This window comes from Malaclemys terrapin, chromosome 2 (genome assembly GCF_027887155.1).
Source record: "Malaclemys terrapin pileata isolate rMalTer1 chromosome 2, rMalTer1.hap1, whole genome shotgun sequence".
In the NCBI taxonomy this organism is placed as follows: domain Eukaryota; kingdom Metazoa; phylum Chordata; order Testudines; family Emydidae; genus Malaclemys; species Malaclemys terrapin.
Window position 1 is genome coordinate 278876686 of NC_071506.1, and position 22233 is coordinate 278898918.

At 47.8% G+C, this 22233-nt stretch overlaps 3 protein-coding genes across 4 annotated transcripts in view; all 3 read left to right on the plus strand.

Moving 5' to 3' along the window:
• Nucleotides 1–22233, plus strand: part of ZBTB47 (zinc finger and BTB domain containing 47) — a 393046-nt gene that overhangs the window by 283106 nt on the left and 87707 nt on the right. The window lies entirely within an intron of this gene.
• LOC128830849 (atypical chemokine receptor 2-like) lies at nucleotides 260–7781 on the plus strand. 2 transcript variants are annotated; one of them, XM_054016672.1, is made up of 2 exons: nucleotides 260–343; nucleotides 5914–7781. In XM_054016672.1, exon 2 carries the CDS (start codon nucleotides 5969–5971, stop codon nucleotides 7049–7051), a length of 1083 nt encoding a protein of 360 aa, XP_053872647.1. In that variant the 5' UTR covers nucleotides 260–343; nucleotides 5914–5968; the 3' UTR covers nucleotides 7052–7781. The 2 variants fall into 2 exon arrangements, with proteins under 2 accessions (XP_053872647.1, XP_053872648.1); XM_054016673.1 differs by lacking the exon at nucleotides 260–343 and adding an exon at nucleotides 5428–5805.
• Nucleotides 15644–20526, plus strand: LOC128830850 (atypical chemokine receptor 2-like). Its single transcript, XM_054016674.1, has one exon. It carries the CDS (start codon nucleotides 16008–16010, stop codon nucleotides 17064–17066), a length of 1059 nt encoding a protein of 352 aa, XP_053872649.1. The 5' UTR covers nucleotides 15644–16007; the 3' UTR covers nucleotides 17067–20526.

Below are 22233 nucleotides of genomic sequence, written 5' to 3' on the forward strand. Positions count from 1 at the left end.
CAAAAAGCTGCAATAACTCAACCAGAAGTTATGGGCTTGGTGCAGATGTTATTGGGTGTGGAGTGTGTTATGCATGACGTGGGACTAGATGATCCTTATCATCCCTTCTGGCCGTAAATTCTATAAATTATGATTAGGCCACTTTGCTTTGCGCTGTGCAAATAAGAAAAAAGGCAAAAACAACAACAACAACAAAAAAAACCCCAAGCACTCATTTTCCTGTCCCTTTTCCTGTCCCGTTTCCTTCCCTTATCTGTTAGCAGCCAAAGCGATCAGCGGAGAAGCTGCCACAGCGGAGTCAGATGGCTGGACAGTAACAGGAGACAATCAGGAGAAAGCATTTGTAAGTTAATTTTATTTTAAATTTGAACCTCTGAAAAAAATTTCCATAAGGGATTTGAGGTGTTTCCTTTTCTTCTTTTGTATTAGATAGTTTACTAGCTATACAGGAGCCTGACCCAAAGCTCACTGAAGTTAATGGGAATCTTTCCGCTGACTTCAATGGGCTTTGGACCAGATCCTAGATTCTTACCATACATCGACATGGGGATAAAAACCCCACAGGTGGCCTAGGTCAGCTGACTTGGGCTCTAGGGCTGAAAAACTCCTGCATAATGTTTGGGCTTGGGCTGGAGCCGGAGCTCTGGGACCCTGTGGGGGTGGAGGGTATCTGCTTGGGTAGTTAGCCTATGCTACTGTGGGTTACACTGCTGTTTCTGGCAAGCTACTTGATCAAACCTAGCCCACGTCTGCCTACATATCCTGTGGACCCAGGGCTATAGGGGCAATGGAGAGAGGTAAATAGTGGTGAGCCCCCAGGAATGTCTACTGGGACCAGTGCTGTTCAAAATATTCATAAATGATCTAGAAAAAGGGGTAAAGAGTGAGGTAGCAAATTTTGCAGATGATACTAAATTACTCAAGATAGTTAAGTCCAAAGCAGACTGTGGAAAGTTACAAAGGGATCTCACAAAACTGGGTGACTGGACAACAAAATGGCAGATGAAATTCAGTGTTGATAAATGCAAAGTAATGGAAAACATAATCCCAAACATATATACAAAACAATGGGTTCTAAATTAGCTGTTACTCCTCAAGAAAGAGATCTTGGGATCATCATGGATAGTTCTCTGAAAAGATCAGTGTGCAGCGGCAGTCAAAAAGCGAACAGAATGTTAGGAACCGTTAGGAAAGGGATAGATAATAAGACAGAAAATATCATAAGGACACTATATAAATCCATGGTTTGCCCACATCTTGAATACCGAGTGCAGTTCTGGTTGTTCCAGCTCAAGAAAGATATATTAGAATTGGAGAAGGTACAGAGAAAGGCAACAAAAATGATTAAGGGTATGGAATAGCTTCCATATGAGGAGAGATTAAAAATACTGGGCCATTTCAGCTTGGAAAAGAGACGTCTGAGGAATATGATAGAAGTCTATACAATCATGAATGGTGTGGAGAAAGTGAATAGGGAAATCTTATTTACTTTTCACATAACAGAAGAACCACAGTCACCCAATGAAATTAATAGGCAGCAAGTTTAAAACAAAAGGAAGTATTTCTTCACACAACACAACACACAGTCAATCCATGGAACTCTTTGCCAGGGGATGTTGTGAAGGCCAAAAGTATGGTTTAAAAAAGAAAAAGAAAAGTTCATGGAGAATAGGTCCATTAATGGTTACCAGCCAAGATGGTTAGGGATGCAACCCCATGTTCTGGGATTCCCTAGCCTCTGACTGCCAGAAGACAGGAGTGGATGACAGGGGCTGGAATAATTGTGAATAATTCCCTGTTCTGTTCATTGTCTCTGGGGCACCTGGCATTGGCCACTGTTGGAAGACAGGATACTGGGCTAGATGGATCATTGGTCTGACCCAGTATGGCCATTCTTAGGTTCTTATGTTCCTGGGTAATGTCATTTCCCTGACAGGACTCACTATGGACCCCCACAAAGTAGCAGCAAGAAAGAAATCTCTTTACGGTTTAAATCGGAAAAAGTCCCTTTTTTGCGCAAAAACCGTGGGAGCGTCTACACTTGCCAATGACCTTTTGCGGTGAAACTCAGAAGTTTCACTGCAAAATAAACCCCACCTCTATGAGAGGCGTACGGCTCTTCGGTGATGCATTTGAAGTGATGTGCAAATGCGTTCTTCCTGTTTACAGAGCTTTTAGCCTCTGCAGGATATCCCACAGTGGCCAGGGCTGGATTAACCTTTTGTGGGCCCGGTGCCAAACATATTTTTGGGCCCCCATGGAGGCAATGGAGCATGGTGCGGGAGGGTCAGTCCCTGGAGCCTGGGGTCAGCCAGGGGCAATGGCATGGCAGGGGTGGCCCCACACTGCCCAGCTCAGTGCGAGGGCACTATTTACAAACCTGAAGTTGCCAGACACACAATGGTCCACCCGGCCCTATTCTGCCAGCATGTCCCTGCCGCACCACACATCCCCCAACACCAAAACGCACACCCCCAATTCATGGCCAGAGCCCCCCCAGACCTACTGTGCCTAGCGCCCCCGCCAGACCCTGCCACAAATGCACAGAGCCCTGCACAACATCACCCCTGCCCAGCGCCCCCTTGCCCACAGCCCCACGACAACTGCCCAGCACCCCACGCAGAACCCTCACTCCCTAGTGCCCCAACACACACATCTTCCCTGCCTCCTCACAGCCCAGCACCCTCCCCCCCATGCCCTCCAGAGACCCACTCCCCCAAGGTCTGCCTCCAGGCCGCACTCACCGGCCCTGCTGGGAGGTGACTGTCTGCCGGGCCGAGCTAGTAGTGCAGCCAGGGCTGATCCCAAGGCGGGGAATCGCTCCGTTCCCTCAGGAGTGGCGCCATCAGCCAGGCCAGCGCCTGCCCCGGCCAGGCTCCCTCAGGACCCACTTGCCTGGAGGGGCCCAGCTAAGCCCCCCACACTGCCCCCCCCGCCCCAAACTGACCGAGCCTGGCCAGGCTTCTGCACCAGTCCCAGGTGGCTCAGCTCCAGGGAGACAGGTGGGGCCCCACAGGTGGTGGGAAGCAGAGACTGCCTGAAGCCAGAGGTGCACTGGGGTCCGGCCAGAAGGCAGAGAAAAGCCGGAGGGTGAGGCCTGGAGGTGGAGAGGAGCCCTTGGCCGACCAGTGGGCTCTCAGGGTGCAGTGCAAGCAGAGCAGGACGGGGCCCCTTCTGAGTGTGGGCCTGGCTCCATGGCGCCACTGTGAACCTGGCACTGACAGTGCCGAGGCAACCACTCTGGTCAGGTAAACAGACATCCACCCCTCCCCCTGTACAGTCCCGGGGAACTTTGAAACACCCTTTCCTGTTTTCTTGGCAAGTGCTCACTTATCTGGCCAAGTGACAATGCCTGCTTCACAGAGCAGATGATCCCCTGCTTGGAGCAATGCGGAGCTACTGGAGCTGATCAGTGTTTGGGGAGAGGCGGCTGTGCAGGGCCCAGGATACCCCGCGATCACCCCCCCCCCCGCCTTTTCCCACAAGGCCCATTGTCAAAATTAGGGTTACCATATTTAACAAATAAAAAAAGAGGACCCTCCACGGGGCCCTGGCCCCGCCCATTTCCCACCCCAGCCCCACCCCCTCCTCCCTCCCACTCCCAGCCACGCAAAAAGGGCTGCCCGAGCGCTACCGGCTTCACAGTTTGCCGGGCAGCCCCCAGACCCTGCGCCCCCGGCCGGCGCTTCCCCAGCACAGCTGGAGCCCGGGAAGGGAAGCGCCCAGCCGGGGGCGCAGGGTCTGGAGGCTGCCCGGCAAACCATGAAGCCGGTAGCGCTTGGGCTTCGGGCAGCCCCCTTGCCTCTGGACCCTGCGCCCCCGGCCGGGCACTTCCCCTCCCGGGCTCCGGCGGCGCAGGGTCCAGAGGCATGGGGGCTGCCCAAAGCCCGTAGCGCTTGGCTCTTAACCAGAGCCGAAGAGTCAGGGGAGGAGCAGAGCCGCCGCGGGAGGGGAAGTGCCCGGCCGGCATTTTCCCGGACATGTTCGGCTTTTTGGCAATTCCCCCCGGATGGGGGTTTGATTACCAAAAAGCCGGACATGTCCGGGAAAAACCGGATGTATGGTAACCCTAGTCAAAATGGAGAGAGCTGCACTGTGGGAAAGGTGCCCTCAGGGCGCTGCTCTGATGGGTGATGGAAGGGCTGCAAATGTAAACACTCTGACACCTGTGGAAGTGAGTACACAAACCAGCACTTTTCTTTCACTGGTTCATTATCACCCACTGAAACTGACAGCGCAAAAACTCTGCAAGTGTAGACATTGCTTTAGTCTTCACTCCCCAAAAGAGGTAGTTATCTCAACGTAAGATCCTAGAGGAGCCAGGGCACTGTCATTTTTACCTCATTGTAGCTAGTTGAGGTCCACTCCAGGTGGGGGTATAAGTCTCACAGGTCCCAGTTGAACACCATCCCATGGCCACTCACCAGACTGTTGTGAGGGAAGCCAGCTGCTGTGTCCACTGGTGTTTTAAGCTTCTGGAGCCTGAACAGAGACCACCTACTGCCCCATTTTGGGGGGTCCCCAGGCATACTGTCCAGGTGCAGACCCTTTGTCTGGCAACGCTCCAGAGAGCTGCACCCCATTGTCCAGTTGCCTAGCTCCTGGGCTCAGTGCTGACTCCTCCAGACTGACCCATAGCTTAAACACATCCTACCCCAGACTCCCACCAGACGTTATGAGCCATCTGCTTTACCTCTTCAAGGGCGCACATGGTACCATAGAGCACAGAACACATGGAGACACTTTGCCTAGATTCTAACATCATCACCCTTTCACAAAACAGATAAAGCACAAGAGAGTACAGCTCATTTAGATCATAACAAACATCCCAACCACAATGCCCCTCATTAGCTCACCCTTCTCTTGAGAGTCCTTGGACAACCATCTGTTCAGGCACAGTCCCCTGCTTCACAGGCTCCTCCACGGTGGGTTGCTTCTCCCTCATCTTGAGCTGGCCCCAAATAGATCAGTGCCTCCCTTTTTATAACCTTCTAGTCTCTGTATCATGTGACCCCTCATTAGCCTCAACAGGTGACCACAGACCCCTGTCAGGTGACTTAGTTGCCAAAGCAACCTCTCCTGTGATAAACCATTTCTCCTGGTTGGGAGCCAGTCTGTTATTCAGAACTATTCCATTTCAAGGGGAGAGCCCTTTAAGTCAACAACCCTCTTTTGTTATCCATGTACCAATACCCCACTGGAATTCTAGTTCTAGATGGAGTTAAAAGACAGTAGTAAAGTAAAGACCAGGCTTACAATCAAAATGGAGTCTGCAGTCTCATGTGGTCATATATACAGAGTTCATCACCTCAAACAGAATTCATACACTGTACAGACAGATCCCCCAAATCATAACAGGGTTAATCTTGACTAGCTGCGTCAAGGACTAAAAATTACCTGTGCCTTGTCTGCATGAGGATTTTACGACAAGATAGTTATCTTGATGTAAAATCACACCTCACTATTCACTTTCTCCAGACCATTCATGATTGTATAGACCATAGCGTTCCTGTCATCTGTCGCTCTCTTTTTATAAGGCCTCATGTGCTTCTCAGGTACAGCATGGAGAGCAGCAGGCTTCCCACACTGCCTCAGTGTTCCTCAGACCTGACCTGAGGTCTCCACTCCAAAGAGGCAAGAATATAGTTTTGTCTCCAGGGCTGTTGAATTTTTGACACGCTGTGCAGAGACCGGTGATGTAGCCATCTCCACCAGCGGCTGGAGCCACCAAACATAAGACACTAAACAGCTGGCAGAGGGTCAGTCACTGTCAACCTGAACTGGATTCAAACCTATGAAGTGGAGGTAGAAATCTCCATATTAAATTACTTAGCATGCAAACCTCACTTTTCGTATGTAGATCAAAATGTCTTTTGAAATGCACTATTAGTCCTCTTTACTTTTTTATTGCAGAATGTAACAGAAGGGTCTCTTGAAAAGTTTACCACCAAAGGTGGCAACAGTACCAATGTCTGCCATGCCGCATACCACAGATAACCCAGTCAACATGAGTGACTACGAGTACCAATACTTAGACGAGGAGGATTACATCCAGGGAGTGCTTTGCACAAAGGAAAATGTCAAGGCGTTTGGCAAGGTGTTCCTGACAGTGCTCTATACAATAGTGATTCTGCTTGGATTGGCCGGGAACTGTCTACTCTTTGCCATCTTGATCAAATATACCAAGAACAAGAAAATGACCGAGGTGTATCTGCTGAATCTGACCATTTCAGACCTTCTTTTTGTGGTAACCCTTCCCTTCTGGGCCACATACGCAGCTTCTCAGTGGGTGTTTGGGAATGCCTTCTGCAAGATCATAAGTGTCATCTACACCACCAACTTCTACAGTGGCATCTTCTTCGTCAGCTGCATGAGTCTGGACAAATACCTGGAGATTGTTCATGCTTGGTCCAAGAAAAACTTAAGGGCCCCAAGAAAGAGCTTCCTTGTCTCTTCAGTGGTGTGGGTTATTTCCATAGTGCTGTCTATTCCTGACTTTTTCTTCATGGAGGTGCAGGATCTCCACAATGGGAGACGAGTTTGCCACCTCGACTATGGCCGGCACCACTCCATCTGGCGGCTTCTCTTTCAATTTCAGCAAATCCTGCTAGGCTTCTTCCTTCCATTCCTTTGCATGGTGTTCTTCTACTCCCGCGTAGCTTGTGTTCTCACTACATTAATGTCTCCTGGCAAGAAGAGAGCTCTCCGCCTGGTCGTTATTTTGGTGGTAGTTTTCTTTGTGCTGTGGTTCCCATACAACATTACTCTCTTTCTGCATTTGTTGCAAAACCTCCATGTGATTAAGGGTTGTGAAACTAGCAAGCACTTGGACTATGCTATGCAAGTGACTGAGAGCCTTGCCTTTATTCATTGTTGCCTCAACCCCGTGCTGTACGCTTTTGTGAACAAACGGTTCAGGTTACACTTAAAGAAGATTTTTGGGGCCATCTTCAAGAGGCAAGATTTCTTTGTTCTCCAGATGTCTGAGACAAGTCGTTCTACTAGTAGGTGCACTGACCATGTAGAAATGACAAGCATCACGAATGTGTAATGAATATTTAGAGAATTTCATTGCTGTACAAATTTTATCATCACATATTGTACTGTTTCTGGCAATGGAGTGATGTATGGATGATGTATGGCTAATGTATTGGGGAGTGAGGGTAGCTCAGTGGTTTAAGCATTGGCTTGCTAAACCCAGGGTTATGAGTTCAATCCTTAAGGGGGGCCACTTAGGGATCTGGGGCAAAAATCTGTCTGGGGATTGGTCCTGCTTTGAGCAGGGGGTTGGACTAGATGACCTCCTGAGGCCCCTTCTGACCCTGATATTCTATGATAAGTAGTTGGAGCACAGACCTGGGAATCAGCTCTGGCATTGACTCCTTCCATCATCTTGGGGAAATCACAACCTGCCCGTGCCTCAGTTTCCCTATCTGCAAACTCATGGGGATGGAAATAATTTGTTGGGAGGATTTTTCTAGAATGGAGTAATCCCACTGAAGTGAGGAGTCATTTTGCATTTAGTTCACTAAACTTCTAGAAAAGATCTCTAAGAGGGGCCTTGTTTTGTTACAGCTCAGTCAATACTGTATTTTCATGTTAAATCTTTTAAAAAACCTTTATATAATGAAACACTGCATGTTTAGCAAATGTTCAAAGTATGAGGGAAAAGTCGTGGGGTGGGGGTGTTCTTAAGATAGGCTCTCTCTGAGTTTCATGCAGTCACAAAGCGATGATTTTTGTCTTTTACAATCAGTACATGGAATAAAATACTTGTTATAACTTTCACAAAGTGTCTTTCAATGCAATCTCACCCTTTGTTAAAACTTTAACAGCGTTTAAAACGTTCAGAAAGAAGTCTGGGTAAAAAAACAAGCAAACTGAAGGGGTGACCCCTGGAGCCATTCTAAGGCAGATTATAGCCTTATTAGTCTTATTTGTTTTTAAAATGTAGAGAAAGCCACAGCTCTAGCCTGTGCTGTATTATTTTAATAAAATCTATGGACCCAAAACAAACACAGGAGCTTGTACCTGTGTTTCAGCACATGGGTTGCAAACATTTAGAATCAAAGATATTCTGATAATGCAACAGAAAAATTCATACTTAAATCTAAAAGTCCTAAGAAAATGAAAGCTTAATATAACTTACGCATGGATTTGTTAAAAAGTGGGGAGGAAAATAAACTTCTCTCTGAGCCACTGGATTACAGAATAAGGGGAATATAAACTAGCTGTTACTAAGCCCTGGTCTACACTACGGGGTTAGGTCAAATTTAGCCGCATTGGGTCAATTTTATAAACAATGCGTCTACACAACCAACCCCCATTCCGTCAACCTAAAGGGCTCTTAAAATCGACTTCTGTACTCCTCCCTGGCGAGGGGAGTAGCGCTAAAATTGACCTTGCTGGGTCGAATTTGGGGTAGTGCAGACACAATTCGACGGTATTGGCCTCCGGGAGCTATCCCAGAGTGCTCCAATGTGACCATTCTGGACAGCACTTTGAACTCCGATGCACTAGCCAGGTACACAGAAAAAGCCCCGGGAAATTTTGAATTTCATTTCCTGTTTGGTCAGCATGGTGAGCTCAGCAGCACAGGTGACCATGCAGTCCCCCCAGAATCGCAAACAAGCTCCAGCCTGGACCAAAAGGGAGCCGCTGGATCTGATTGCTGTATGGGGAGAAGAATCTGTGCAGGCCGAACACCGATTAATAAAAAATGCTAATATATATGCCAAAATCGCACAGGGCATGATGGACAGAGGTTACAACAGGGATACACAGTAGTGCCACGTGAAAGTTAAGGAGCTCAGGCAAGCCTACCAAAAGACAAAAGAGGCAAATGGTCGCTCCAGGTCAGAGCACAATACATGCCGCTTCTATGATCAGCTGCATGGCATTCTAGGGGGGGTACGCTACCACTACCCCACCACTGTCAGTGGACACCTGCAAGGGGGGAGTCTCATGCAACAGGGAGGAGGATTTTGTGGATGAGGAGGAGGAGGAGGAGAATGCGCAGCAGGCAAGCGATGAATCTGTTCTCCCCAGCAGCCAGGACCTTTTCATCATCCTGGAGCCAATACCCTCCCAAGGGGGGATCCCCGACCCTGAAGCCAGAGAAGGCACCTCTGGTAAGTGCACATTTGTAACTACAATACAGGGTTTAAAAGCAATAGTGTTTAATGTTTGTTTTGCCCTGAAGAATTGGGATGTATTCGCGGCCAGTACAGCTACTGGAAAAGTCTGTTAACGTGTCTGGGGATGGAGCGGGAATCCTCCAGGGACATCTCCATGAAGCTCTTCTGGAGGTATTCTGAAAGCCTTTGCAGAAGGTTTCTGGGGCGAGCTGCCTTATTTCATCCTCCACGGTAGGACACTTTACCACGCCAAGCCAGTAGCAAGTAGTCTGGAATCATTGCAGCACAAAGCATGGCAGCGAATGGTCCTGGGTTTTGGTGGCATTCAAGCAACATTTGGTCTATATCTTTCTGCTAGCCTCAGGAGAGTGATATCATTCATGGTCACCTGGTTGAAATAGGGGAATTTTTGTAAGGGAACAGTAAAAGGACCCCGTTCATGCTGGGCTGTTTGTGCTTGGCTAAAAGGGATCATCCCAGAGAATAGCCACGCGGTGAGGTGGGGAGAGGTGTGTGCTCCACATCCACCCGAAAATCACAGCCCCTCCTTTTAAATGTGAAACCCAACCGGCATTGCTTGCTATGGGAAAGGAGGGCGCTGCAGTTTGAAACCATTCCCACATGTTATGAAGGCATAAGAAGCCAACCCCGCGTAACCTTTGGCTTACCATGGCTGCCTGGAAACCGCATTCTGTTGCCCAGCCGTGTGTGATGTGTCACCAATATAAAAGGCAAAATGCGACCTTGTACTTAAAGTACATGTGCTGTCTGCTGTGAATTGCTTGATTCATTGTGAAAGAGTCTCCCTTTTGTTCTCAGAAATCTATCGTCTTAAATTTTACTCTCCCTTTTTATCTCCCCGCAGGTGCAAATGTTTCTATGCTCCCCCTATCATCTTAGTCCCTGAGGTTATCGCAGATTAGAAGGCGAAAAAAACGCACTTGTGATGACATGTTTTCCAAGCTCATGCAGTCCTCCTGCACTGATAGGGCACAGCTGAATGCATGGAGACATTCAGTGGCAGAGGCCAGGAAAGCATTAAGTGAGCATAATGAGAAGAGGCAGGAGGCGATGCTGAGGCTAATGGGGAAGCAAACGGACATGCTTAGGTGTCTGGTGGAGCTGCAGGAAAGCGAACAAGAGCGCAGACCCCCCCCTGCATCCACTGTATAACCGCCTGCCCTCCTCCCCAAGTTTCATATCCTCCTCATCCAGACGCCCAAGAACGCGGGGGGAGGAGGCTCGGGGCACCAAGCCACTCCACTCCAGAGGATGGTCCAAGCAACAGAAGACTGTCATTCAAACAGTTTTGATTTGTAGTGTGGCTACAATAAGCAATGTGGCCTTGTCCTTCCCTCCTTCCCTACCCCACCCGGGCTACCTTGTCAGTTATCTCACTTTTTTTTTTAATTAAGAAAGAAAGAATGCATGGTTTCAAAACAATAGTTACTTTATTTCCTTCGCCAGCTGTGATCGAAGGGGGAGGGTGGTTGGCTTACAGGGAATTAAAATCAACAAAGGGGACGGGTTTTCATCAAGGAAAAACACACACCACTGTCACACCGTAGCCTGGCCAGACATGAAACCGGTTTTCAAAGCCTCTCTGATGCGCAGCGTGCCTAGCTGTGCTCTTCTAATCGCCCTGGTGTCTGGCTGCTCAAAATCGGCCGTCAGGAGATTTGCCTCAACCTCCCACCCCACCATAAATGTCTCCCCCTTACTCTCACAGATATTATGGAGCACACTGCAAGCAGCAATAACAATGGGAATGTTGGTTGTGCTGAGGTCTAACCTCATATAGAGTGCAACATCACAACGGGCTCTGGCAATTGAGACATCATGGCGGCAGTGGGGCTGGTTGATACAGTGGATCACCGATTCTGGGCCCGGCAAACAAGCACAGGCTGGTGGGACTGCATAGTCAGCAAACAGCGTCTGCGAGCTTTTAAACGTCCAAAGGCACCATTCTGCACTTGCTCAGCCTATAGTTGAACTGCTCCTTACTACTGTCCAGGCTGCCTGTGTACGGCTTCATGAGCCATGGGAGCAAGGGGTAAGCTGGGTCCCCAAGGATCACTATTGGCATTTCAACATCCCCAATGGTAATTTTCTGGTCTGGGAAGTAAGTCCCTTCTTGCAGCTGCTCGAACAGCCCGGAGTTCCTAAAGATGCAAGTGTCATGCACCTTTCCCGGCCGTCCCACATTGCTGTCGGTGAAACGTCCCTTGTGATCCACCAGTGCTTGCAGCACCATTGAGAAGTACCCCTTGCGGTTTATGTACTGGTTGGCAAAGTGGTCCGGTGCCAAGATAGGGATATGCATTCCGTCTATCGCCCCACCAGTTAGGAAAACCCATTGCAGCAAAGCCATCCAGTATGACCTGCATATTTCCCACAGTCATTACCCTTGGTAACAGAATGTCAGTGATTGCATTGGCTACTTGGATCACAGCAATTCCCACAGTAGATTTGCCCACTCCACATTTATTCCTGACTGACTGGTAGCTGTCTGGCGTTGCAAGCTTCCACATGGCTATTGCCACTCGCTTCTCAACTGTCAGGGCAGCTCTCATCTTGGTATTCCTGCACTTCAGGGCGGGCGAAAGCACCTCACAAAGTTCAAGGAAAGTGGCCTTAAACATGCGAAAGTTTCACAGCCACTGTGAATCATCCCATACCTGCAACACTATGCGGTCCCACCAGCCTGTGCTTGTTTGCCGGGCCCAGAATCGGCGTTCCACTGTATCTACCAGCCCCATTGCTGCCATGATGTCCCAATTGCCAGAGCCGATTGTGACGTTGCACTCTATATGATTTTATGAAAGTATGCTGATGAATGTGAATATAATGTAACTAAAATATGCTTCATGCAAAAGGTCTCTTGTAAGGTATCATTACAAAGCTTATAATCTACTGAGTGTGGTCATCCTATTTGTATAAATGTATCACTCTTGTATCTGAAACTAGAAATATGAAATATAACTCTGAGGGCCTATTGTAATTATGCAAAGTGTGGACCATTAATGGTGGTTTGGAATCTTGATGGCGCCCATTAACCAGGACAATTGACTGTAGATTGCTCTGTTTTACTTGTAAGTCGTCCTGTATACCTGTGTGATGGCAAGTGGGTAATGAAGTCTTACAGTGACATGTGTGTCACCTGAACTGGAATCCATCTTTAACCTGGTGCTTTTCCATTGAGAGGGAGTGGGTGGGAACCCAGAGAGGAACAAAGGATTCCTGCCTTATGCAAAAGATATATAAGTGGGTAGAACAGAGCAAAAGGGGCAGCCATCATGAGAAATCCCGTAGCTGCCACCTGAGTTGGAACAAGGGCTGTACCAGGGGAAAGGACTGTGCCCAGACTAGGAAGGCATCCAGTCTGTGAAAGAAACTTATTGAAACATCTCTGAGGGTGAGATTTTATCTGTATTCAGTTTTATTACTGTATTAGGCTTAGATTTGATTGTTTTATTTTATTTTACTTGGTAATTCACTTTGTTCTGTCTGTTACTACTTGGAACCACTTAAATCCTACTTTCTGTATTTAATAAAATCACTATTTACTCATAAATTAATCCACAGTATGTATTAATACCTGCGGGGGAGGGGGACAAACAGCTGTGCATATCTCTCTATCAGTGTTATAGAGGGTGAACAATTTATGAGTTCACCCTGTATAAGCTTTATACAGGGTAAAACGGATTCATTTGGGGTTTGGACCCCATTGGGAGTTGGGCATCTGAGTGTTAAAGACAGGAACACTTCTGTAAGCTGCTTTCAGTTAAGTCTGCAGCTTTGGGGCACGAGGTTCAGACCCTGGGTCTGTGTTGAAGCAGACTGGCGTGTCTGGCTCAACAAGACAGGGTGCTGGAGTCCTAAGCTGTCAGGGCAGGAAAGCGGGAGCAGAAGTAGTCTTGGCACATCAGTTGGCAGTTCCCAAGGGGGTTTCTGTGATCCAACCCGTCATAGCCCGTGCTTTCAGGAACGACTGTCGTCCTCACAGTCGTCCTCGTGCTGGCATCTCTTAGCCAGGTTCTGCACATACTGCAGGATAATGCCTGAGGGTGTTTACAATGCTCACAACAGCAGCGGTGAGCTGAGCAGGCTCCATGCTTGCCATGCTATGGCGTATGCATAGATAACCCAGGAAAAAAGACGTGAAACGATTGTCTGCTGTTGCTTTCATGGAGGGAGGAAGGGGAGACTGATGACATGTACCCAAAACCACCCGCGACAATCTTTGCGCCCCATCAGGCACTGGGAGCTTAACCCAGAATTCCAATGGGCAGCGGAGACTGTGGGAACTGTGGGATAGCTACCCATAGTGCACCGCTCCATGAGTCAATGCTAGCCATGGTATTGAGGACGCACTCCACCGACTTAATGCGCTTAGTGGGGACGTACACAATCGACTGTATAAAATTAATTTCTAAAGATCGTCTTCTATAAAATCGACCTAATTGCGTAGTGTAGACATACCCTAAGGTTCTGTGGTTTTCACTCTGGGGTGTTTTTGCATGCTTATTTATTTTTTTTGATTGAAACACTCATGTCAAAATGTTAAATAAAGGGCTCTGTCTTCATATAGGCTTGTTTTTTAAAGTGTTTATTCCTTTACAAAACTGAATATCACTTTCACTTGTTTGTGTTAAAAAGCAGTCAAAGAAGCAGCCTTGTTATCTCTGATCCACTGGCTTACAGAGGCTGTTTTTGCTGACAGTGGCTTTGCTGCAAAAGCCTGCTGTTTCAAATTGTCCTTACTAAAAAATGACCAGTGCTAGTCTAAAACATAGGGAAAAAACTTTTTTATCACTATACATTACTTTTATAAACAGGTTTTCTGTGTTTTTAACCCTGGGTTGTTTCTGCATGCTCCCTTTTTATTGAAACACCTGTGCAAAAGGGCTAAAGGAAAAATTGTTTCTTCAGATAGACTTGTTTTTCAAAGTGGTCTTCTTTTCTAATCCATTAACTTAAATAGGCTCCTTCAAATTGTCCTCATTAAAAAACACAGGGAAAAGCTTTTAAAAACTTTTTCTTAGTCAGGGTTTGTGGGTTTAGGCCTGGGGTGCTTCTGCATGCTGTTTTTTTATTGAAACGTATGCAAAAGTGCTAAATAAAGGGATGTGTCCTTATACAGGCTTGTCTTTTAAAGTAAATATAAAGCAGAGCTTTATTCCTTTACAAAACTTAATGTAACTTTTACTTGCGTTTGTTAAAAAGTTTGGAAAAGAAGCAGCCTTCTTATCTCTTATCCACTAATTCACAGATGCTGTTTTTGCTAACAGGGGCTTTGCTGCAGCTCCATATTGTTCTTACTAAAAAATAACCCATGTTAGTCTAAAACATGGGGGAAACTTTTAAAAATTGTTTGTGACTAAGGGCTTATGGTTTTAACTTTTATTAAAGCCCCTATGTAAAAGGGCTACGTGGCGGGAAAAATGCTTGGCGGTCTGTTTTTCTAGATAAGAATAAGGCAGTTAAAGGACGGTGGGGAGTAGTGAGGGGAGGGGAGGGAGTTGGCTCTTGTTTAAAAACCTGGGACTATAGGATTGGATCAGGAAAATGAATTATATGACGCTGCTGTAAAACAGCTACGGATTGGTCCGATCCAAAGGCGGTGATAACAAGCCTGAGGGGCTCTGAACCTGGAAAGTTCCAACATTCGGCAGAAATACTTGGAAAGGTAAGAGCTCTCTCTCTGATTCAACCATGTGCTGTCTATCTTTGCCGTTTGCAAAGGAGCTTTTGTAGCAGGGCATTCACCCTGCTCCGGCTCAGCAAGGGTTAAAAATGAGCCCTTGGAGAGGGTTGGGGCTGAGTGCCAATCAGAGAAGGCAGAGAGGCAGCCAATCAGGGCCAGGCTGGGCCCTATAAAAGGGCTGTAGGGCCAAAAAGCAAGGACTCTCTCTCTAGCTGTGGAAAGAGAAGGACCTGGCTGCCTGGGAGCCCACAGAGTGCTGTCAGGTGACTTAGTTGCTAAGACGACCTTTCCTGTGATAAACCATTTCTCCTGGTTGGGAGCCAGTCTGTTATTCAGAGCTATTCCATTTCAATGGGAGAGCAGTTTAAGTCAACAACCCTCTTTTGTTATCCATGTGCCAACACCTCACTGGAATCCTAGTTCTAGATGGAGGTTAAAAGACAATAGAAAAGTAAAGACCAGCCTTACAATCAAAATGGACTTTGCAGTCTCATGTGGTCAGATATACAGAGTTCATCACCTCAAACAGAATTCATACACTGTACAGACACAATCCCCCAAATCATAACAACAGGGTTTATCTTGACTAGCCGCATCAAGGACTAAAAACTACCAGTGCCTTGTCTGCATGAGAATTTTACATCAAGATAGCTATCTTGACGTAAAATCACACCTCTTTTTGCAGTGAAGCCATAGCGTTCCTGTCATCTCTCTCTCTCTTTTTATAAGGCCTCATGTACTTCTCAGGTACAGTATGGAGAGCAGCAGGCATCCCACACTGCCTCAGTGTTCCTCAGACCTGACCTGAGAGCTCCACTCCAAACAGGCAAGAGTATAGTTTTGTCTCCAGGGCTGTTGAATTTGACACCCCGTGTAGAGACCGGTGATGTAGCCGTCTCCACCAGGGACTGGTCTGGGGCCACCAAACATACGACATTAAAGAGCTGGCAGAGGGTCAGTCACTGTCAACCTGGGCCGGATTCAAAACTATGAAGTGGAGGTAGAAATCTCCATATTAAATTACTTAGCATGCAAACCTCACTTTTCGTATGTAGATCAAAATGTCTTTTGAAATGCACTATTGGTCCTCTTTACTTTTTTATTGCAGAATGTAACAGAAGGGTCTCTTGAAAAGTTTACCACCAAGGGTGGCAACAGTTCCAATGTCTGCCATGCCGCATACCACAGATAACCCAGCCAACCTGAGTGACTACGAGTACCAATTCTTAGACGAGGAGGATTACATCCAGGGAGTGCTTTGCACAAAGGAAAATGTCAAGGCGTTTGGCAAGGTGTTCCTGCCAGTGCTTTATACAATAGTGATTCTGCTTGGATTGGCCGGGAACTGTCTACTCTTTGCCATCTTGATCAAATATACCAAGAACAAGAAGATGACCGAGGTGTATCTGCTGAATCTGACCATTTCAGACCTTCTTTTTGTGGTAACCCTTCCCTTCTGGGCCACATACGCAGCTTCTCAGTGGGTGTTTGGGAATGCCTTCTGCAAGATCATAAGTGTCATCTACACCACCAACTTCTACAGTGGCATCTTCTTCGTCAGCTGCATGAGTCTGGACAAATACCTGGAGATTGTTCATGCTTGGTCCAATAAAAACTTAAGGGCCCCAAGAAAGAGCTTCCTTGTCTCTTCAGTGGTGTGGGTTATTTCCATAGTGCTGTCTATTCCTGACTTTATCTTCATGGAGGTGCAGGATCTCCACAATGGGAGACGAGTTTGCTACCCCGACTATGGCCTGCACAACTCCATCTGGCGGCTTCTCTTTCAATTTCAGCAGATCCTGCTAGGCTTCTTCCTTCCATTCCTTTGCATGGTGTTCTTCTACTCCCGCGTAGCTTGTGTTCTCACTACATTAATGTCTCCTAGCAAGAAGAGAGCTCTCCGCCTGGTCGTTATTTTGGTGGTAGTTTTCTTTGTGCTGTGGTTTCCATACAACGTTACCCTCTTTCTGCATTTGTTGCAAAACCTGCATGTGATTAAGGGTTGTGAAACTAGCAAGCACTTGGACTATGCTATGCAAGTGACTGAGAGCCTTGCCTTTATTCATTGTTGCCTCAACCCCGTGCTGTACGCTTTTGTGAACAAACGGTTCAGGTTACACTTAAAGAAGAGTTTTGGGGCCATCTTCAGGAGGCAGGATATTAGTCGTTCTTCTAGTAGGTGCACTGACAACGTAGAAATGAAAAGCATTACGAATGTGTAATGAATATTTAGAGAATTTCGTTGCTATACATGTTTGATTTATCACATATTGTATTGTTTCCGGCAATGGAGTGATGTATGGATAAGCAGTTGGAGCATAGACCTGGGAATCACAAAAGGCCAAGTATTAATCCCAGCTCTAGCATTGACTCCCTCAGTCATTTCGGGCAAATCACAACCTGCCTCTGACTGAGCTTCCCAATTTGCAAACTCATGGGGATGGTAATAATTTAGGCCTGAAATTAGACGAAGGTTTCTGACCGTCAGGGGGGTGAAATATTGGAACAGCCTTCCGAGGGAAACGGTGGGGGCGAAGGACCTGTCTGGTTTTAAAATTAAGCTAGATAAGTTTATGGAGGGAATGGTCTAATGGGATAACATGATATTAGTCACAGGAACAGCGTGCCATCGCTGGTAAATAGTATAATGGCTAATAAGGGTAAGGCTGGAGAATCTTGCCTACGTGCTCGGGGTTTTACTGATCGCCATATTTGGGGTCGGGAAGGAATTTTCCTCCAGGGTAGATTGGCAGAGGCCCTGGAGGTTTTTCGCCTTCCTCCGCAGCATGGGGCAGGGATCGCTAGCTGGAGGATTCTCTGCTAATTGAAGTCTCTAAACCACAGGATTTGGGGACTTCAACAGCAGGGTAAGGGTAGTGACGGCTTTGTGGCCTGCATCATGCAGGAGGTCAGACCAGATGATCATAATGGTCCCTTCTGACCTTAAAGTCTATGAGTCTAATTTGTTGGGAGGATTTTTCTAGAATGGTGTAAATATGGAGTAATCCCTGGGAAGTTGGGAGTCATTTTTCATTTACACCGGTGTGTCTGAGAGCAGAATCTGTTCCTGTCATCAGTCACAATGAGGTTACTCCAGCAGAGTGGAATTTGGCCCTGCAACTAGAGTTACAAAGGGATTATTCTGGATTAATACTGGTGTAACTGGCAGCTAAAATTTGCCTGATGTTTGTAAAGCATGTGGGCCCAGATCCGGACCTCCAGAGTATTTGGGCTCCTAACTCCTATTGAAATCAAAATCCCCTAAATACCTCGGAGAATCTGGACTGTGGCACAAACTGAATGTGTGAGGCAGAGTGGCCTCCCTCCGTGCTTGACAGGGAGGAAACACTCCACACCTCCTGACTGGGCAGAACCAAGCCAGCCCCGTCCCTGTGCTGGAAGTGGAGGGACAGGACAGGAAGTATAAGAGGAAGGCCTTCCATCTCAGTTGGGCTGGAGCCAGACGTCTCTACCTCGCTGAGGAACTCTGGACCAGAGACCGAGCTGTGCAGTGCTCCAGGAAGAGACCAGATGAGGAGAGGAGTTGCATGGGACCACTGTCCACTATTTACCCCGAGGAGACTGAAGACCTATGGATGATGGAGCCACACCAAGGAAGGGTGGTCAGAAGTAGCCAAGGGGAACCAGACATTAGTCTGGCTGTGTGGCCAGTAAACGAGTCAGCATGTTTCAGTGACTTCCCTGCTGACCCAGTGGTGGGACCATCCACCACTGTTAGGGCCCTGGACTGGGACCTGGTGGAGTAGGGGGGCCCGGGTCCTCCTACCCCCTGCCACCAACCCCACCCCTGAGGTGTGGGCCTACTCACCCCAGGCCAGAAGGCCTGTGCCTTGCCTGTGGCCTGTTGCTCTGCCCTGCCCAGAGGACTAGAGCCCCAGACTATGTTTACTGTCTGCTCCAGCTCGAAGAATGTAGCGAAAGACTGCTCCTTGCTCTCCCCGCCCAGAGGGTCAAGGCAATAGATTGTAGATTGCTGCTTGCTTCAGCAAGGAGGCTGGGCAATAAATAGACTGTGTGCCGTTCTGTCCTGACCAGAGGGCCAGAGCCCTATCCTTCTTAATGACTGCTTTCTGTGTGACGTAGTGAGGTAGAGTGGCCTCCCTCCAAGCCTGACAGGGAGGGACAACCACAGAACCACCGCAATGAGAAAACTGGGTTCTAAGTATTATCAGTGATGGCGTACACAAACACATACACACGGAGAGATCTGGATTACGTACAATTTAGATGTCAGATATAGTGAAACCTGGTGTAATGGGCTGTCAACCCCATTCTGCACAAGAGTGGAAGTGGTTAATGGAGGCCAGATGGGCTAGTTAATCTAGTAGATTGAACGCCAAAAGGAAAGCCCAGATTAGCGGAACAGGCTTATCTGTGAAGGAACAGGCGGGGCCTGTATAAAGCCAGGTCGCTGTCTATAGATGGGTGGTGGTTGCTGGGACAGTTCTGCTGGGAAGTAGGCTGCAGTCATTCTCTGAGTGGAGGGAGTTGGGAGGCTGGGAAACCCAGAGATGGGAGAAGCCAGATAAGTAGGAAGAATCCCAGGGAAACAGCAGCAAGAGGTAGGACTGTAAGGGACCGTGGTTGCTTGTTATAGAGTCCCTGAGCTGGAACCGAGTGTAGAGGGTGGACCTGGGTTCCCCTAGCAGCCACTGGGGAGTGGAAAGGACATTGGAGACGCCAGCTAGCCAGTGGGTCTGGAAGGACTTTGAATTCCCTGGAAGGGGAGGATCTTAGTGACCCGGCCGCAAGGCCAAGCCACCAAGAGGAGACTGCAGTCCCTGGAGTGCGAGGTGTAGAGCTGAAGAATGAAATTGTTTCTTTTCTTTAATTACTATTATTAATATGACTTTATTTTGTGAACAAACAGAACTTCACTGTTTTAACATTGTAACTCCTGTTTGCCTCCCAGCATTGTAAACTGTTCATTACACTTGTTTTAATAAGACTCCATATTGTAACTAAAACTCCATTTTGAAATGCTTACTCCATTTTGCAAAACCCCGTTGTAACCTTATTAACTTAGTTCAAATGTGTGAATGAGGTACGCATGGATAATGGAATCAACCTCCAGCCCCGGCCTGTCCTGATAAAGTTAAGTGCAAACACCAAGGGCTGAAGACAACAGCCCTGACAAAGTGAGAAGAGTCCACCCCAAAAGAAAAGAACAAAGGTGCAATTGAAACAAGATCAAAGTCAGGTCCGAGGCTGAAAGTCACGTCTGCAATTGACGGGTTATCAATCACACCGAACCCAGAGGCAGCGTGACACAGCAAGACCTATCAACTCTTGATTCAAACGAAAAGCCTATAAAAAAGATGGGTAAGATGGAAGACTTTGGGTAATGTTCTGCTGCCAACATCGAGGGGCATCGGTGCGTGCCTGACAGAGACCCAGCCCTTCCTCGTGCCCGGCTTTCCTGGCCAGTTAGCCGCCACGAGCTACGAACCCAAGCTGCGAAATCAAGCCATGGACTCAAGCTACGTTCAGGACTGGTAACTCCCGCAGCTGCAGAACATTTGATGTGTGTGTATAGGTATTAGGTATTAGCTATTGGTTATAGATCAAATTGTATTAGCATAATAAACGTGGCATCTTGCCTTATCCCCTGAAACGATCCTGTATAGTTTTAGCTGTATAACAGAGGGGCCACAGGGCGAGACAGTACAGGAAAAGACCTTGCCAGAGGGGAAACCCAATGTCTGGCAGAGCTAATTCCCAGGACAGCCAGCAGGAGGCGCCACTAGCAGTGAGTGAACCCTGTGACACCTGGTCTAACAGGCACCTGCTCTGCTGATCACTAGGATTTCAGTTTCTCCAAATGCATCACATTCTATTATGTGGCTACTTGTAACAATGGCCAAAGAAATATTAGTTGCAGTGCACCCATAATATAAGAACTAGGGGCCACCAAATGAAATTAATAGGCAGCAGGTTTAAAACAAATAAAAGAAAGTTATTCTTCACCCAGCGCACAGTCAACCTGTGGAACTCCTTGCCTGAGGAGGTTGTGAAGGCTAGGACTATACCAGGGTTTAAAAGAGAACTAGATAAATTCATGGAGGTTATTCCATTAATGGCTATTAGCCACGATGGGTAAGGAATGGTGTCCCTAGCCTCTGTTTGTCAGAGGGTGGAGATGGATGGCAGGAGAGAGTTCACTTGATCATTACCTGTTAGGTTCACTCCCTCTGGGGCACCTGGCATTGGTCACTGTCGGTAGACAGGATACTGGGCTGGATGGACCTTTGGTCTGACCCAGTATAGCCGTTCTTATGTTTTTATGCCTTTAGTGGCTGCTGTTGATGGATTTCATGATAAGTCCTTCCCTTAGCCATACTGCACACTGACAGTGGCCCAGTGACTATGCAATCCTCTGAATGACTCCCACACACCCAACCTCTCTAGCTTTTTAGGAATGGGAGCTTCATGCGATCCTTAAATATGTGCGTTCCCTTCAAGAGGAGGGAGACTGAAGTCCTAAGGTAAAATCTGGTCAGCCAGCACTGAGATAAATGCTGGTTGTGGTGGGTGGCAAAACTTCAGTGGGCTTCAGTGGCAGAGGCTTCCAGCTTTGAGGTCAATGTCCCAAAAATCCTAAGGATGTTTTTATTGTGCATCCAGTGAAAGGCAGTGAGGGTTTTGGAATCACCATCATTTCTTTATTGCCATTAGATTTGCTCTGTCGCCTCCAGATCTATCCTCTTTGCCTATCCTCTGTCTAGGATTATACTAACCATATCACTCAAAGGAAATCTTACGTTTTAGGAACCTAGGACCCATGACTGGAAGGGACTGCCTAGGTCATGGAATCCAGTTCCCCGCTATTTTGACATGTACATGAGGGAACAGATTAAAAATCCTTGTATCCCATGAAGCAGAAGCATTGAAGGTGTGTAGAAGGACTCGGTCGGGGCTCGTCCCTCTGCGGGGACGTGGGGCACCACACCACCTCGCTACACCGTTTCTGCTGGGTTGGGGAACACCCAGTCTATGGCCCAGACCTCCAGACAGGGCTGCGCAAGGAGTACCGTATAAGCCCCAGCCCTGGGTTAGGGCGGGGCAGCAAACAAGTAGTTGGAGGCTCAGGCCCTCAGGCAGGGGCTGAGCCAATAGTTCAATAGGAGCCCAGGCCCTGGGTCAGGGCGGGGCAGCAAACAAACAGGCAGGGGCTCAGCCCCTCAGGGAGCAAATAGTTCAATAGCAAACCCTAGGCTCCTGGCTCTGAGTGTCTGGGGAGACGGGGAGACGGCCACCCGTGAGTGGTGTGGTGGGGGGGACGCAGGCCCACCCGCTCCACTGCGTCCCGCTGCTGTGTCAGTGAGGATTCTGACCGCAACACAATGACATTGGGTCTGGCAATGCTGC

Bases quoted from the DNA above. Each gene is read 5' to 3' on its own strand.
- LOC128830849 (XM_054016672.1), top strand. From the start codon at position 5,969: ATGTCTGCCATGCCGCATACCACAGATAACCCAGTCAACATGAGTGAC.
- LOC128830850 (XM_054016674.1), top strand. From the start codon at position 16,008: ATGTCTGCCATGCCGCATACCACAGATAACCCAGCCAACCTGAGTGAC.